The sequence below is a fragment of the Camelina sativa genome, chromosome 1 (assembly GCF_030686135.1).
Source record: "Camelina sativa cultivar CO46 ecotype springtype chromosome 1, ASM3068613v1".
NCBI classification, from domain to species: Eukaryota; Viridiplantae; Streptophyta; class Magnoliopsida; order Brassicales; family Brassicaceae; genus Camelina; species Camelina sativa.
In genome coordinates, this window is record NC_141880.1 from 12554821 (window position 1) to 12571877 (window position 17057).

Genomic DNA, 17057 nt, shown 5'->3' on the forward strand with positions numbered 1-17057 from the left:
AAATTTTTGAAATTCACACTGTCTCTAAGCTGAAATTCGATAGCAGACTAAAGAAATCGTCTTGGTTACATATTAGATTACACATTTAAATAATTTGGACCAATTTATAATAATCCGAGAGACTGCTTAGTAAGAAAGCGCTCAATAGATTCCTTTTTAAAAATTAATAAATTAGTATCTAATCAATTTTGTAATAATTTGTAGGCAAAATATCCCCATGTACACAACGCAAGTGTAATTTCAGATATCACTAGGTACATGACCCGCCGTAGCGCATCATGAAAATGTTTAACTATAAATTATAGAAAGAATGACTATACTAATACATATGTCGTGGTTTATTACTAGACTAGGTCCTTATTCTTTTTACTTACTAGAGTAGTATACATTTGTTGGATAAAGACATATAACCACCTGTATAATCTTTTAATTACATAAGTGCCATTATAAATTATTTTTTGGTTTAAAAAAAACTATAATCTATATATATAAAAAAACAAATATAAACTATGATAAAAAAGAGATTAAACCTAGTTCTCTTTTCTTTCTCGAGCTCTAGCCGCCGGAAAAAATGGAGATTTGGCTGACCTAGCACCGGTTCCGACCTCCCTTTCTTAGGCCAGAAGTTTTTGCTTCTTTTGTTCTTGTTTATTGCGGCTTTTATTGGAGATTTGAGAATGAGACATGGGGTTGCAGTGGTTCGATTCCGACATGAGGAAGGTTTGAGTGGTGTTTTGGATTGGTGTTTTTTTCTTCCGCCGAGACATGGCTTTTGATGAGAAGCAGGGGTTCTCGAATTAGGTAGTGGTGGTGGTATCTACTTTAGGAATTGGCAGTGGAGGTCTCTTTTGGTAGCGTTTCTTTTCTTTTCAAACAAATTTAAGGTTGCGGACTTCGTTTTGGCTAAGAGTGAATGATGCTGGTTTCATCATCTTCAACAAAAATTGGGTTTCAATAAAAACCCCCGAGAGTCGTTTTCTTTGCTATTAACAGACACAAATCGATCTATAGAACGACGTTTTCCCGGGTAACACGAGAATCATCATTGTCATCAACTGTGAGAAATCATAGAGCTTTTTTTTCTTTTTGCTTCTGTAGTTTTTGTTATCTTTCTGAATTCTCAACCTGCTTAAGGATTTTCTTGTTTTTTCTCATCAATTTGTGAGGTGGGTTTTGTTGAAAGAGGGCTTCTAGTAAATTCTGATTCGGGTATTGGTTATATTACTACTGGATCATTGATTGCTTGATCTGACCTGAGAAAAAAAAGTTTTTGATTTTTAAAACCCTTGAAGAAGAGGCTAGTTCTATAACAGAGTTGTGTTTGAGAGCTTGATTTGGTGCTTAATTGGAGTTGTAGAAGCTTTGGATTGTTGCTGTGGTGGGGGTTATTGGATTCCTTCACTTTCTCCATTTGTTGAGTCTGCTGGGTACCATTTTGATCAAGATCAAGGATCTGCTGGTTTTGGGTATTTTATCAAAATCTGGAATTGATCTTTTTGGAAGGAAGGTCTTTTTTTTTGTAGTTGTCAAGGTCTTTGGTGAAGTTTGTTTCTCACAAAGTTTGATCCTTTATAAGTTGGGGTGTGTTGATGTCTAAATCGGTCCAATTAAAGTGTTTTAGTTCGGTATTTAGAGGGTCGAAGTTCTCTTTTATATATGAAAAAGTCGGGCTACAATTGGTAACGACGAGCTACGAAATGACGAAAAAGAAACAATTGACGAACTTTGAGCTCGTCAATTCGATACTGCGAGAACCTGTTCTCTTGTACGAATTTCCTCCCGTTTTCTGTGTCCCTGCGTCGTATGCCGTACATTCACTATTTATAGATTACTGTGTTGGTTCGTCATCTGAAAAGACCAAAGTACCCTGCTCGGCCTATTAATCCTTTTGGGCTTTTTCTGGACTAGGCCTATTATTGGGGTGAAATCCACCCCTAACAGTATTCCCCCCATCTTCAGTTCGTAGTTATGCGGAGAACTCTGTGTCCTCCAGTGATTCCCCGACTGTCGCAAAAGCTTCGAACCTTTGTTTCTAATGACGAGCTGATCCGAAGTCGGCAAATGATGGCATTTGAAGGGTTCGCGGACAAACATTGGGAAATTGGAGAGTCGCGCGTGGGCTTTCCTGTTTCCCGAAAAACACGGTCGCATCATCACGCGTTTATCTTGACGCGCATGACATCCGAAAGTTGTAACGTCGCTTCGATCCTCGAGTTGTAATGATGATTTCTTTGGGAATCTTCCTTTCAACCTTATAAATACTCGCCCCTTCCTCACTTTAGCTTCATTCCTCTCCATCGATCGTTTCCTCAGCTCGACGTCCCAGGAACTCTCTTCCCTCGTCTTCTAGCTCGTCTATATATATTGTTTTTCTTGAGACTCTATGGCCTCCCCCCGGTCCACTTCGTCTGATTCTTCGGCGGTGAGCCACCTTCGTCAGAATACTTCGCCTGATTCTAGTGGTTCGACTAGATCGGATCGTCGTATGGCGAGGTCTCCGACTAGTAGAGACGTTTCTTCGGGATCGTCGTCTGATTCCGACAAAACCAATTTGGCCAAACTCCAAAAGCGCATCTTTTCCGATGCGGCGGTTCTGAGCTCGTCAGCCCTTCCATGTCAGATCCCATCTCTTGTCGACGAGGATTTTGACGAGCCGATCGTTCCGGCGAATCGCATCATCAGGCACCGATCTCCCCCGTCGGTTGCCGATCCTTCCGGAACTAGAGTGTATGCCCTCTTCTTTGTTCCCCAATCTTCGCTCTAAGCGCGAATCGGCTTGTGTGTCAGTTCAGATCGACGAAATTCCGGCCGATCCCATAATTATTATCCCCGAGCGTGATCAGCATCCTTGGGATGTTCCCGAAGGGTTCATCTGTCTCTCGGAGAAACTCTTCACCGAGTGTGGGGTTACTTTTCCCCTTCCCTATTTTTTGATGTCGTATTTTGCTAAGCGCAAAATGGCAATTTCTCAGTTCGCTCCGGCTACGTTCCGAAATGCGGTCGGTATCTCGATCTTGGCGAAGAGAGCGGGAATTCGGCTTTCGGTCGATCATTTTGAAGAACTTACCCGTCCAACAGCGTTTGACAGAAAAAAGAAACCTGGAGTTTATTATGTCAGACACAACTGGGAAGGGTCTTATTTTTTCTTAAAAGTGGTTCCGGGGGTCGTCGAGGATCCTGCGATCCCTTTATTTTCCGGATGGAACCTTTCACCTGGTAGTTCATCTTTCTTTGTCACTTGTTCACGGCCCTCATATTTTTTGTTACTTATCCCGTTCGCTTCTTTGCAGTTGTCATACCGCGGTGCTTTCTTCCTTATCCTCCTACATTTCGAGCTGATATCGACGCGATACGAGTAGTGGGTCCGTATATTTGGCCAGGCTCTGGACAGAGGAAAGGAGGTCGTCTGAGAAAACAACAAGTTCCTCGACCGACAGGTAATAGTCACACTTTTTTGTTTCTTTGGTTCATTGACAACCTCTTCCTTCTTTTTTTTTAACTTAATTTTTGTGCAGCTAATGCGATGGGGAGACTTAATTTGGATGTTCCCAATGTATCGGCTCGCTACCGTCAAGCGTTTGGTCGACCTGCGCCCCCTCCATCTTCTCGCCCTGAGGTCCAACCCGAGACTCGTCCTTCCGGAGTCGACTCATCACGAAGATCTCCTCCGGCTTCTCGGGATTCCCGTGCGGCTGAGATTCGAGCTGGCAAAAGACCGGCGTCGCGTTCGTATCCCCTCCCATCAAATCCCTTAGCTCTTCCCGCTGGAGCTGATTCCCAAGGGAAAAAGCCTACCGGCGACTTCAGTCGTCGGAGGGAGCATTCCTCGAATCCTTCGCAGAAGAGGACAGATCGGTCTCAAGATCGATCAGATTCGTCGAAGCGGCAGAACACCATGGACTATCAGTGGGATTTCTCTCATAATTTGGTAACCTGAGCTTTCCCGAACGACTCGGAGGCATGCACCCAGCTGTTTCGCAAGATCCATTTTGGGTCAGGTCGTCTAATGCCGATCGAGAGGATGAAGGAGGGCGATAAGATCATCGATCTGGTGAATACCGCCTTCGAGGTTTGCAATTCGTCAATTGATTTTTTTTTTTTTTAATTTCCATTCCTGATTCGTGGTCGTTTCAGCTCATAGGTCGCATCAACCGTCTCGCTTCTGGCTACGAGAGGCGTGTTTACGATCTGGAGTCTGCTGCTTCTTCGACGCCTTCAGGTCCCTCGGTCGAGCAATTCAAGAAGCTCGAAGCTCAGCTCGAAGAGGCGTTTCGTTCGAACCAGACGCTGAGCGGGAAGATTTCCGAATTGGAGCTTCAGCGAGATGTGGCGAATTCTGGGCAGGCTGCCCTCGTGTCGAAGCTCAACATGGCAGAAGCATCTTGTTCCCAACTTCAAACTGCTCTGGACTCCGAGACGACGAGGCTCAGGGCTCGTCGTCATGGTTTCTGTCGGTATCAGAAGATGGTTGCTTATCATAGGGTTGCCGATCGTGCCCAGAAGATTCTGGATCGTCACAAGGCTCAAGCGGAGGCTGTTAAGGCATCTCGCCCAAAGTTGCTTGAGTACAATCAGGCCTTGGGGAATGCGCTAATGCTTGAGGCTTTGGTTGCTGATGGCCAGATCTCTCTTCTGGCTGATGGAGTACAGGAGAGGGTTGTTGTTGTGGCGGCTGAGCTAAAGGAGGAAATCCTTAAGATTGACATCCCGGATCTCAATCCCGGGGATTTTGACATTTCCCCCTTTTTTGTCGAGCCTTTCCCTGATCCTCCTGAGTGGGTTCCTTCCCCGGGTGTCGCAGATGATTCTGATTCGGAGTTCGAAGGAGGCGCATATAACAGGTCGGAGCGTGCGTCCAGTGAGGATGGGGAAGCCGAGGAAGAAAATACTGTTCCTCTGACACCAGCTCGCTTGTTGGAAGATGATGCTCCTCCCGTGCCGAACGATTCGACAGTTGCTCCGTCGGTGATAATTCTCCCGTGGATGGTCTCGTCGCCCCTTGAACTTATCTTCTCTTTTGAACTTTTCCCGTGATGTAGCGGATGCTGGGCCGCTATGGCATTGTTGTTGGAAATTAATTATATATTTTTTTTGAATTGACGACCTTCTTTTACTCTGGTCTCCTTGTTTTTGCTTAGCTCGCACCATCCTTCTGTTTCTAAAATTTCTTTATGCTATTTCTTTACACGTGCGAACCTTTCTCGTGTCGCGCTTAGATGATTCAGGCTCTTCGTCGGGATCGACCGAGGTTGTTGCGTCTCTTTGCAAAAGCAAGGTCCTCGGAGGAAAGCTTGACTTCGCTTCCCCTTGGTTAGGCGCAATGCTCTTGCGGGGAGGATGCCAACTTTGGCGAGAGTAGATCCGCTCGTCATGCTTGTGACGAGCCAACTGACGGGATACTTGCTAGGGAGAAACCTTTACGTCTCTTCCCCCCTTTTTTTTTGGCGTGCGACGCGGTTGGTCGGCTCTTTCTAAGTCGCGAGCAGCGACTCGGCTTTTTCTTGTGCGAGTGCGACACACAGGAGTCGGCTTATCCTCCTATTACGAGTAGCGAGCTCGATTTTATTATATAGGTGCGACACGCGATGGTCGGCTTGCCCATGAAATTGCGAGTAGTGACTCGGCTTGAATTATACAAATGCGACACGCTGTGGTCGGCTTGTTCTCTTATTACGAGTAGCGAACTCGGTTTTATTATATAGGTCAACACGCGACTTAGTGTAAGTTATCTGTATATATATATATATTTATTTATTTATTTATTTTTTATTTTTTTTTTGCCTATGAAACGCGCTGGTCATTTGATGGGTGTGTTTTCCGAGGCTTGATTTATTTCCCCCCTCAGGAACACGCATTTTGCAATCTATAAATTGCCCATCCTTCTTTCATTTTCCTCTGTATGTTTCGTATAAACCGAGTTGCAATGCCTGTAACAACGAGGTCGGCGTGGTTGAGGAGGGTGCGGGAGCGGCTCGCTGTATGATCTGATGATGTGATTCGTTTGGAGCTGGAGTACTATCATGCTCGGATTCAACGGCTGCGGGATTATATTGTCGTAACGCGTCGACAGTTCGAGCATTGTTTCCAATTTTGCCGTATAGATGGGACTGTGGAGCATCTCGAGCTTCTGATTGACGACGGGCTGTTCTTTCCTAAATGGAGATGGGACCGAGTGCTCGAGGAGCGCTCTCGCTGCGAGGTGTTACTGGCCGAAGCGGGGGTTCCCGATGTTGAAGAGGACGAGCTTAGACCTATTGGTAGGAGGCCATACGAAGATCATGTGGAGCTCGATGCGTGCCGAACTCGGGTCGACGTGTTGCGGCGGTACATTAATCAGCTTGAGAGTACAGATCACTACTTCTGCAAGAGTAGTCGCGTTGAGGGGGCTTGCTCCTACCTCGAGAGGATGGTCTCTAGGGGTGCTGTCTCCCCAATGGACAGGCTGAAAGAACTGAAGGATCCGTGCCGTTTCTGGCAGACGACCATCGGTGGCCTGGAATTTGACGAACCCTCGAACGCTGACCTGGGGATTGAGTAGAGGGGCCTTGTGCGGAGTGCTTGATAGTAGCGATCCCGATCTCTTCTTCCCCCCCTCCTTTTTTTTTGGTATGTGCCGTATTGGGGTCGACTCCCCCTTTTGAACTTTTGCCGGGTTAGAGGTCGGCTCCGCTTTTTTTTTGAACCAGCTCGATTTTTATGCTTTTGTTGTTATTATGGTGCAACGTACGATCGCTGATAAGCATAAGAAAGATATAGTTATTGGCAGATGTGTCTCGTAAACGAGACTACCTACGTACCCCCCGATCAGGAGGGATCAAACCGCTCCTAGTTCACATTACATGGATAGTTAAAACTGTAGATAACGGGCTGTGTAGTCGAATATCGCTTTAGGTGCATGGCGTTCCAAGAGTGAGGTACTGGCTCGCCGCTCATTGTCAGGAGCTTGTAAACACCGGGGTGGACGACTTTGGACACCTGATATGGACCTTCCCAATTGGCTCCCATTTTTTCGGCATTGGGCTCGGCAGTGTTCTCGAAGACTTTTCGTAATACAAGATCTCCCTCGTCGAAGTGCCGATTATGGACTTTCTTGTTGTAGTACTTGGTCACGGTTTGGTTTTTTTGTATTTGTAGAAGCGCCTTGTCATGTTCTTCTTCCAGCTCGTCTAGCCTATCCAGGATCATCTGGTTATTGAGTGTTGCGTCTTGGACGAGCATTGTTCGGCGAAGGCTCACACTGCCGACCTCAGCTGGTGTCATTGCTTCCATTCCATAGGCCAAAGAAAACGGGGTTTGGTTCGTGGCTTGTCGTGGGGTCGTCCGGTAGGACAAGGGCACTCCGTCGAGCTCGTCGGCCATGTGCCCTTCTTGGCGTCCATTCTTTTTTTTAGGCCTTCGAGTATTATTTTATTCGTCGCTTCTGTTTGCCCGTTCCCCTGGGGGTTTCGCGGTGTTGATTTCCGTAGCTTGATTCTCCACTTAGCACAGAAGTCTTCAAACTGGAGGGAGATGAACTGCGAGCCGTTATCGGTAACTATCTCGTATGGCAACCCATGTCGGCAGATAATGAATTTCCAGACGAACATCTGCACGTCCTTGGCCTTGATGCAGTCCATCGTAGCAGATGTTCTTTCATTAGGGTATAGTGGGCAGCCTTTGCTTTTAATCGTCGCTTCGCCTATTTATCCGTTGGTACATCACCATCGGTGAGATATGCGCGAATCTCGACCCACCAATCTGTTTTGTCATTATCTGAAGGAAGGTTGAAGGGCTGTCGCGAAGTTGTCGTTCGCCAGGTGGTTCTGATTTCGTTGGGCTGGTGAAGGGCAAGACAGGTGTCTGCTCGAGTTCCTGCTATGCTTGGCGTGTCGATGCTTTCTACCAGATAATCCGTCAAAGTTCAGGGTCTGACGTTGAAGCGAGTGCTGCTAAGGCATCGACCGGAGCGTTGTCCCCTCTAAGGATTTTGACGAGTTCAAATTCGTCGAAACGTTTGGATAAGACCCTGACGATGTCGAGGTAGGCGGCAAGTTGAGAGTCGCAGAAGGCTCGTACCCGTTTGATTTTCATTCTGTTGGCGAGCCTGAGTCCGGCAATCAGCGCTTTGTACTCGGCGACATTATTAGTTGCCTGGAACCGGAGGCGAAAAGAATGTTCTAAAATCTTCCCGGTTGGACTGTGCAATATAGACCGCAACGGCTGGTTAGTTAGGACGGCGATAGTGTGTGACTAGAAATAGGGTCGGAGCTTCCGTGCCGAGGTGATAAGTGCCAAGGCGACCTTTTCGATTGTTGGGTAACGGGTCTCGGCGTCGTCGAGGGACTTGCTTACATAGAAAATAGGCCATTGCTCTCCAAGGTCGTCTTTGACGAGCACCCCACTGACCGCTGATAAGGAAACCGCGATGTAAAGGAACAAAATTTCGTCGAGCTCTGGTTTTGCAAGCACCGGGGGTGTTGACAAATAATTCTTCAATTTACCGAACGCGTCGTGTTAGGCCTCATTCCACTCGAATTTCCCTTTGGTTTTGAGGAGCTGGTAGAACGGCAAGCATTTATCTGTCGACCTGGATATAAACTGATTTAGGGCGGCTATCCGTCCGGTTAGCCACTGAACCTCTCTGGCACTTTTTGGCAAAGGTAGGTCAATGATCGCCTTGATCTGCTTCGGTTTCGCTTCAATGCCCCGCCGAGTTACTAGGTATCCCAAGAACTCCCCTGATTTCACTGCGAAGGTGCATTTGGCTGGGTTTAACTTCATTCCGTACTTATTCAGAGTGTCGAAGCATTGCCGAAGATGGGTGATGTGATCGCTGGCACGATGTGACTTGACGAGCATGTCGTCTATGTATACCTCCATGGTTCTACCGAGCTGCTCAGCGAACATTTTATTAAATAACCGCTGGTATGTTGGTCCCGCATAATTTAAACCAAAGGGCATGTCCTTGTAGCAATACGTTCCCCTATCAGTGATTAACGATGTCTTTTCCTGGTCGTCTTTATGCATCAGGATTTGGTTATATCCTGAAAAGGCTAGCCACTCGGGGTATTTGACTTCTACAATGTATCCGGTGACTTCTACAATGTCAACTTCGTCGTTTACTGTTTGCGATCTTTCGGGGCCTAGCTTGCGTCTTTTCTGTTTGACCGGCTTGTGTGTTGGATCGGCATTGAGCTCGTGAGTTGTAACGGTCGGATCAATTCCTTTCATATCGGTTACTGTCCATGCGAACGTTGAGATGTTTGTCTTGAGGAAGAGGATCAGCTCGGTGCGCATGGCTTTGGTTATTTCCGTTCCGATATTGACACATCGTTTTCCGTCGGCCTCGTCAAGGCTTACTTCTTCCGTTGCGGTGACGCCCTGTTGGATCGGGGTCGGTCTTCCATCGGTCGGCGACGAGTCATCGTTGCCGACCTGCTGCTTTGGTTGATATAACTTCTTCGTTGTACGAATTTTGTGTTTGATCAGGAAGCAAGTTCTCGCGCTCTGCTGGTTGCCGCGCAGTGTAAACACACCTTTTGGGGTTGGGAATTTCATGCATTGATGGTACGTAGATGGGACTTCCCTCATCTTGTAGAGCCATGGTGTTCCGAGGATGACATTGTAGATGGTAGGCCTGTCGATGATGGCGTACGGGGAATACCTTGCCATTCCTCCGACAAAGATCAGCAGGTCAATAGTACCGACCGACATGAGATGATCTCCGTCGAAACCGGTCAGAGAGTTGCACTCTGGCCTTATTTCGCTCTCGCCGATCTCCATTTGTGCCAGGACGTTTCTGAAGATCACATTTACCGAGCTTCCGGTATCGATCAAGATTCTCGTAACTTCGCTTTCACAGATTAGAAGTTCGACGACCAGAGAGTCGTTATGTGGGAGATCTAAACCCTCCAGATCGCTGTCGTCGAAGGCTATCGACGTGTTTTCGGAACCGATCTTTGATGGCCATGATTTCTTCATTTCAGCTTTCTTGGTATAGTCTCTTGTTGACCTGACCGAATTGTTGCACCCTGCTAGCCGGCCCATGATCATGTTTATCAGTCTAACTACTGGGGGACGGTGGTCGGGCTGATGATCTGGGCGTGGCCGTTTTTCGTGATTGACATCATCGGGGATTTCTATCTCGTCCTCACCTTGGTAAGCGAGTGTCTTTGAGTCTTTTACAAATTTGCGGGCGATATTCTCAGCTCTTTTGGTATCGCTCTTTCTGGGTCGGGGTGTCTTGCTTCTGTCAGACTCGACTACTAACGCACCCTTTTTGTATCGCTCCATCAGGATTGTTTGGAGGTAACGGCACTCCTCGGTTGAATGTGTGGTACTCTGATGGAAGTCGCAATATTGATATGCGCTGCTCTCACCTCCTTCCTTTCTAATGTACTTAGTTTCACCGATCGGGAAGGTTCGGCGAGTTCGTTCTGGGTTTCGGGAGAAGTGCTGGCGCGGCTCAACGTGTTCGACCTTTGGAGCTGTGATTGTTGGTTGCTTGGCTGCGACGCTTGTTTCTGTGGCATGATTCTTAGCGTTGACCACCTTTTCTTCTTCGACTTCTATGTGCTTCGCAGCTCGTAGTAGCGCGTCGGCTATGGTTTCTACATGGGTCAAGGACAGCTCTTCTTTAAACCGAGATTCATACCACAGCGTGTTTTTGAGTGCATCGATAGCTGCAGCATCTGGAATTGAGACGTTAACGACGACTTCTTTAAGACGTCCGATGAAAGATCGAAGTGATTCGTTTCGCCCTTTAGTCAGTGCGTACAGATCGGCATGGGAGTTCTTGTTTTCCATCAAAACGGAAAACTGCTTTAAAAACTCGGTTATCAGTTCCTTGATACTATCAATCGATCCAGATGGGAGCCGCGGAAACCAACTCAAAGCTGCTCCAGTCAAGTGCTCGGCGAAGACTTGGCATGCTCCAGCATCGTATTCTGTCGGGCTGAACTGTAGGGGGCCGAGTGCTACCCCGAAAGTGAGCAGAAAGTCTCGTGGGCCGACTGTCCCATCGTAGTAACCCAGCCTTGGCTTGACCGCTCGCTTTACTTGTGTGGTTGCAAGCCTCACCGAGAATGGGGTTCGCTGAGTTGCCTCGAGCATGAGATCTACCTCTGGTGCTCTACTCGTCGCTTTATGAAATATAGTCTCCATCTCTTGCATCTTTTCCCTAATTTGCTTTAGCTCGGCATCCTTGGCGTTGTCACTCTGTTCAACGATACGCGGGTTAGGGTCGCGCTCGGGTCCGCCAGTTTCCGCAGACGGCCTTGGCATCATTCTGACCTGTGCTGCGGTTAATGCGTCCAATCGAGTATTGGTTTGCTGTTCCTGTTGGTCGAGGTGTGCTAAGATCCCGGGGAATAGCTCGTCTATGCTGGAGACGGGCTGGCTATTGATCAGGGTGAGTTGCGCTGGGTTCAGAGTCGGTTCTGTGATCGTCGGGCTCGCTAGATTTCTTGCGATGACGAACGCTTCTGGACTCTCCGCTGTAGCAGCCTTTCTTGGAGCATCCGGGTTTGGGAGGACCGCCTGTCCTACTTGACCCGCTGTCGGGGTTGTTGTTCCCCCTGACGATTCGGCTTCCTTGCTTCCTTCCTTTGTGGCTATGGTCATCTTGCGTATCTATTGTAGGTCCGTTCTTAAAACTTTCAAAGAGAATCTCGACTTGGTTCCCTCTTCCTGGCATGCCAAATTGTTGATGTCTAAATAGGTCCAATTAAAGTGTTTTATTTCGGTATTTAGAGGGTCGAAGTTCTCTTTTATATATGAAAAAGTCGGGCTACAATTAGTAACGACGAGCTACGAAATGACGAAAAAGAAACAATTGACGAACTTCGAGCTCGTCAATTCGATACTGCGAGAACCTGTTCTCTTGTACGAATTTCCTCCCCGTTTTCTGTGTCCCTACGCCGTAAGCCGTACATTCACTATTTATAGATTACTGTGTCGGTTCGTCATCTGAAAAGACCAAAGTACCCTGCTCGGCCTATTAATCTTTTTGGGTTTTTTCTGGACTAGGCCTATTGTTGGAGTGAAATCCACCCCTAACAGGGTGATAGAAAAATCTTATCAGCAATCCAAACAGAGTCTCTTCAGTAACTATTCCCTTCAGTGATAGCGTTTTCAATTCTGTTGCTTATAAGATTCAGAGAAGAACTCAGCGCTGAGTATGGATTTTTCACCTTTGTTAACGAATCTTGAGGGAGATTTCGATAAAAATAATAATGCTTCTTCTGCAACAGAAATTGATGATACTTTAGAGCACTTAGATGATACTAAGCAGATAAGTAAACTAAAACCTCCGAATGATTTTTCACCTTTTTTACTCTTTTTTTCTTATTCTTGTTGCAATGGGATTCGAATGATGTGGATGTTTGTAATTTGGCTATGAAGTCACTTCATGAAAACTCAGATTTTTTTCCTGTATACCGATCAGGAAGTTGTGATGAGCAAGGGGCAAAACAGTTCATGGAATATGAACACATTTGCATCGATGATCTTGTTGATCATCTTGATTCAACTGTTGGATGCTCTTCTCTTGGAGCCTTCTATGGGGTGAGTCATGACCCTGATTCTTCGTTTCAAGGGTATTAATTTAGAAAAAGTCTATAATAACATTCTTGATGGTGTCCTTTGGCAGGTATTTGATGGAAGCAGATTTATCAGTGAGAGTGGCTTCACTTCTTCAGACACACTCAAAGCTGTCCCTAGAGAATAGTCAGTTGAAGAAGCAAGTGGAGATATTATAGCATTGAAAGCTCATGAGGGAAGGTAAATAGAAACATGACATAAATGACATTCAAAATAAAGATAGTCTTCTAGTTCCATTTGGATAGTCTTCTAGTTCCATTTGGTTTGATGGGAAATTCCAAAGTAGACTGTTCGCAGGGTTGTCATTCTGCTTCTGTGTTGGCAATTTGGTCATAATTTTAAAATCGTAAACCTAAATTAAGATTTGCTTCTGTGTTGGCAATTTGGTCCACCAAGTTCCATAATTTTCTGGGTTGTTTTGGCACTCTGTTTGTACTCTGCATCAAGACAGACGAATTTAGTAGGTTTATGGCTTCATTGACTCTTCTAGTTTAAGTGATTGGAAAGTGAAAACGCTTCTAGTTTTGAATCAATATATGTGAATGAAGTCATACAGACTATATGATGCACTATACGGTTATGAAATTGATGATTACTTGGTTTAATGTTTTTGCCTTTGTATTGGGAGTTTATTGTATACAGTTTGTCCCTTCTTGGTTCTTGTAAAGGTGTGATAATTTAAAATATTTCTCACTTGTTTAACACTTGCTTGTTTGGCTTTTGATGATTTCTCAGGCTACAATGCAAGTGTTTTGTGTGGTGAGTATAAGTTATCAAAGAAGGACCATCAGAGACTAAAATCTGGATTGGGATACTTAGGGTGCAATAACAACAATTAGCTCTAGTGAATTATATAGTCTTGTTGTATATCTCTATTTGTGTGGTTGGATAAATACAAATTACAACATCCTCTGTTGCTAAATTGTTGTTTTGGAACTTATAAAATTATCATTTTACTCTTCATCGACTTTTTGAGTAACTTCATACCACCGTTAGAGTTATTGTGCATATATCCCATTGTCTTGATCACTTGTATAAACCGACAAGTCAATTGCCTCAAACTCCATTACAACATGTGCATAGAACCATGCAAATGAAAACAACATGGCTTGTTTTTAGATCATGGAGATAAGTATTAGCTAACTTTCTTAGCCCATCCTTAGGCCATACAAAAAAATTGCAATCATAGTGATCTCCATCAACACTTGACCAACATATATTACTATATCCAACTTGGGAAACATGAATAAATCAACACATTCTGTTTTCAATAGATTTGATGATTATAAGCCAAATTCTAAGGAGTCTTGCACATGGAGATTAACTTCGATTTGCAAGCCATTAGTTGCATTGGTTTGCTTGCAATTAAATCGCTAATTCTCTTTAGTCTATTGGGAAATCCACTTAAAAATTTCAAGGTTCACAGTTGTTCTCAATTTATACCTTGTAAAAATTCCCTTAACTCTTCATTAAGGGTATTTTTGTATTTTAACCATTTAGAATACTTCATTTAACCTACAAAATACTTGTAAAACGATGACCTAAATCTACGTTTAATCAATAAATCTACCACCACACGAAACAATAAGTTTATGCTATTTTAGTAAGAAGTATCTCTATCATAACATAATTTAAAAACTCTATTGTCAGCAATAACTCTATCAGTAACACTAACTCTACTGTCACTATTTATTAGTCTGCCACATAACTCAATTCTACCTTCTTACTCTACCACCACTACAATTAAGTCTATCGACTATTCTATTTCACCCATAACTCTAAGAATTTTTTTCTTACTTACTCTACCACCACTAAATTTAGGTCTACGACTACGACTTACTCTACCGTATAACTCTACGGGTTTTATTAACTCTAACATAACTATTTATATCTCTTTCGCTTAAATCTACTAGATTTTTGACTATATTATTTAACTCTATCTCTACCGCCACTATACTTCAATCTACCGCTTAAATCTCAGAAACTCCATAAATCTATTCACTAACTCTACCAAACTCATCTAACTCTACCGTCACTACAATGGTAGACTTATGGGTTGGCAAGACATTTTCCCTCCAAACACAGCTCCTTTTTAATACTCTCTTTCCTACGTGGCTCTTTACAATGGGAAAATATAATTTCTTTATTTCGTAAAAGTATTTTATTATGCAAAACTGTAGTTTCCATAGTGTGATGATCGTCACCTTTATTTTCCACATGTTTTTAAAGAAGCCAAGAGAAAATAAAAGCTAGAGGCTTCAATTGGTGACCAAAATTTAGGAAAAGAATGAGGAGGAATATCACATTCCTCTCTATTCCACAATTTTTTTACCATTTGAAAGTAATATTTTTTCCCCTACATTCATCTACATTCTTCAAAAAATAAGGAACAATAGAACAAAAATGTTCCTCCCCAAAATTGATGAGGAACAAATGGAACAAAAAAAAGAACAAATATTCAAATTCGTTTTTTATTTTAAAATAAATAAAAATATGTTTATTAATAAAATTTCAATTTTGTAATATAAAAACTTTCATATTTTCACAATGTATTGACCAAAAAAAAAATTTGATAGGAATTTTATGCTAAACTAATCTTAAGGCTCTATTTGAAAAATTTATTATATATACATTAGAATAATATTAGTATTACAATTGAAATTAAATTTATTTGATATTTAATATATTTTAAAAATATTTTTTTTGTTTGGTTACCATTTACTATTTTGTTCATTCTCTGCAGATTTTCCTTTCATTCTTCAAAAACTGTTTATTCCATTCCCCATTGTTCTTTTTATTCCTTTTTTTTGTTCCTCTGGTTACCAGTAGGAGCCACAGGAAAACATTATATATACTTTTCCTCTTTTTATTAAATTCACCTCCCTCCTATAAAGCAATTCGTTGATAGAAAATCTTGGATTAGAATCATAATTTCAGATTTTTAGGCGAAATTAGTTTACTTATATTAATATGTTTAGATGTTATTTCCTTTTTTGATTCGAATCTAGGATTAAGTTTTGTATATATTTTTCATTTTCGGTAAGTCATTATTTTTTATATCTTTACGTGATTAACTTTTATTAAAATTTGTGCATTTAATCACTTTTCAATAATAATATCACGTCATACCGTATTTACATCTTTAATCAAGGAATACACGCTTATTGATATCTAAATTGGAAACATAAAATTAAACACCATGGGTGCAATGGGCTTGTGGTTTAAGTGCAGGAGTTGGATCTTTATGCTCCCTAGTTTGATCCCCAGTGGAAGGGATGTTTTACGCCATGTCATAAGATATTAGCAAAAGCTGGTCCCGGCCCATGAAGGATATTAAGGCCCAGGTCCGAACTCTTCCTAGTTAACAAAAAAAAAAAAACATAAAATTAATTTTACTAATTTAATATTATTGCTTTTTTTTGTTTAGGGCATTTAGGACTAATTAGATAACGAATCCCTTTGGATTTGAATTTTTTTTTCAGTTATATACTATAGGGAAATTAATCCTTAAATATAGCACTATTTTGGAATTAAAGGGAACATATATCATACTCGTTTTGAATATCTTTTAATCAGGGAATTACTTTATTTGAAAAAAAAAATACATTAATAAACCCGTAGGGTGTTAAAATAGAATAATAACACAATTGTTACAATAAATTATTTTCTAAAAGATAAAAAAAATTTCCTTTTTATTTATATTTCCTAATATATGATACATTGGCCGAGAAAAAGATATATTGGTAGACAAAATCAAATTATTATCAATGGACTTTATATTTTGTGAGTTTTACTTGTTATGTTTTTGGTGTAAGGCTAATATGTAGATGATGAAAATAGATGTGCTTGATGAATTTTGAAATTAATATGAAATAAAATATAAATTATCCGAATGAAATACATATATTCTACAAATCACATTATTGTGCTTATTCTTGTTTCTTAATACATATGAAATGATTCTAATCTAGAACAGAGCATTAGTTTCCTAGTTGTCATGGCTTATTTTGATTCTATTTCTTTTACTTTTGTGAATCCGTCTTCTTTGATTAAGTACTGAAACAATATCTTCATCTTATGAGTCTGATCAATTGGTATGTGCAGTACATCTTTTGGAACATGTTCATATGTAATATAGATTTTTATTAGTATAAAAATAGAATATAGCAAAAATAATTAAAACATAAAAATTAATCTTACCAATGGGACATGATTCTCGTGGTGGCTATTTAGGTGCACCTTCAACTTGAGTCTCATTTCATGCGAAAACTGTAAATGAAATTTTGCTAAAATTTTGGAGTTTTTTGGTTGTTGTGGTATTAGATACTAGATTATGACCCGCGGTACACTGCAGGGAAAATTTTTTTTTGTTTTTTTTTTGTTAATGTACTATTTTAATACTAATTTTGCTAATGTAATCTTTTGTTAATTTTAGTGATTTAGTATATAATTCGCGGTTTATCGCACAACTATTTTTT

The 17057-nt window shown here is 42.3% G+C and overlaps 1 protein-coding gene and 1 long non-coding RNA gene across 3 annotated transcripts; both read left to right on the top strand.

Annotated features, from left to right (window-relative positions):
- Positions 1–511: 511 nt before the first annotated feature.
- Positions 512–5113, top strand: LOC104789775 (meiosis-specific protein ASY2-like). Of its 2 annotated transcripts, XM_010515431.3 has the most exons (4): positions 512–3216; positions 3291–3437; positions 3516–4069; positions 4135–5113. In XM_010515431.3, the coding sequence occupies exons 3-4, from the start codon at positions 4007–4009 to the stop codon at positions 5032–5034; spliced, it is 963 nt and encodes a 320-aa protein (XP_010513733.2). In that variant the 5' UTR covers positions 512–3216; positions 3291–3437; positions 3516–4006; the 3' UTR covers positions 5035–5113. The 2 variants fall into 2 exon arrangements, with proteins under 2 accessions (XP_010513733.2, XP_010513727.2); XM_010515425.3 differs by lacking the exon at positions 4135–5113 and having other exon boundaries at positions 3516–4006.
- Positions 5114–7182: 2069 nt separating this feature from the next.
- On the top strand, positions 7183–13542 carry LOC104789790 (uncharacterized). Its single transcript, XR_015561604.1, has 3 exons — positions 7183–12543; positions 12629–12759; positions 13315–13542. It is a non-coding gene; the product is annotated as an uncharacterized LOC104789790 (long non-coding RNA).
- The last annotated feature ends 3515 nt before the right edge of the window (positions 13543–17057 follow it).

What these genes read in the sequence shown, in the direction of transcription:
- LOC104789775 (XM_010515425.3), top strand. Translation starts at nt 2,730, where the DNA reads ATGCCCTCTTCTTTGTTCCCCAATCTTCGCTCTAAGCGCGAATCGGCT. An exon ending in CGGATGGAACCTTTCACCTG is followed by an intron (nt 3,217 to 3,290) that starts GTAGTTCATCTT and finishes GCTTCTTTGCAG; the next exon opens with TTGTCATACCGCGGTGCTTT. An exon ending in ACAAGTTCCTCGACCGACAG is followed by an intron (nt 3,438 to 3,515) that starts GTAATAGTCACA and finishes ATTTTTGTGCAG; the next exon opens with CTAATGCGATGGGGAGACTT.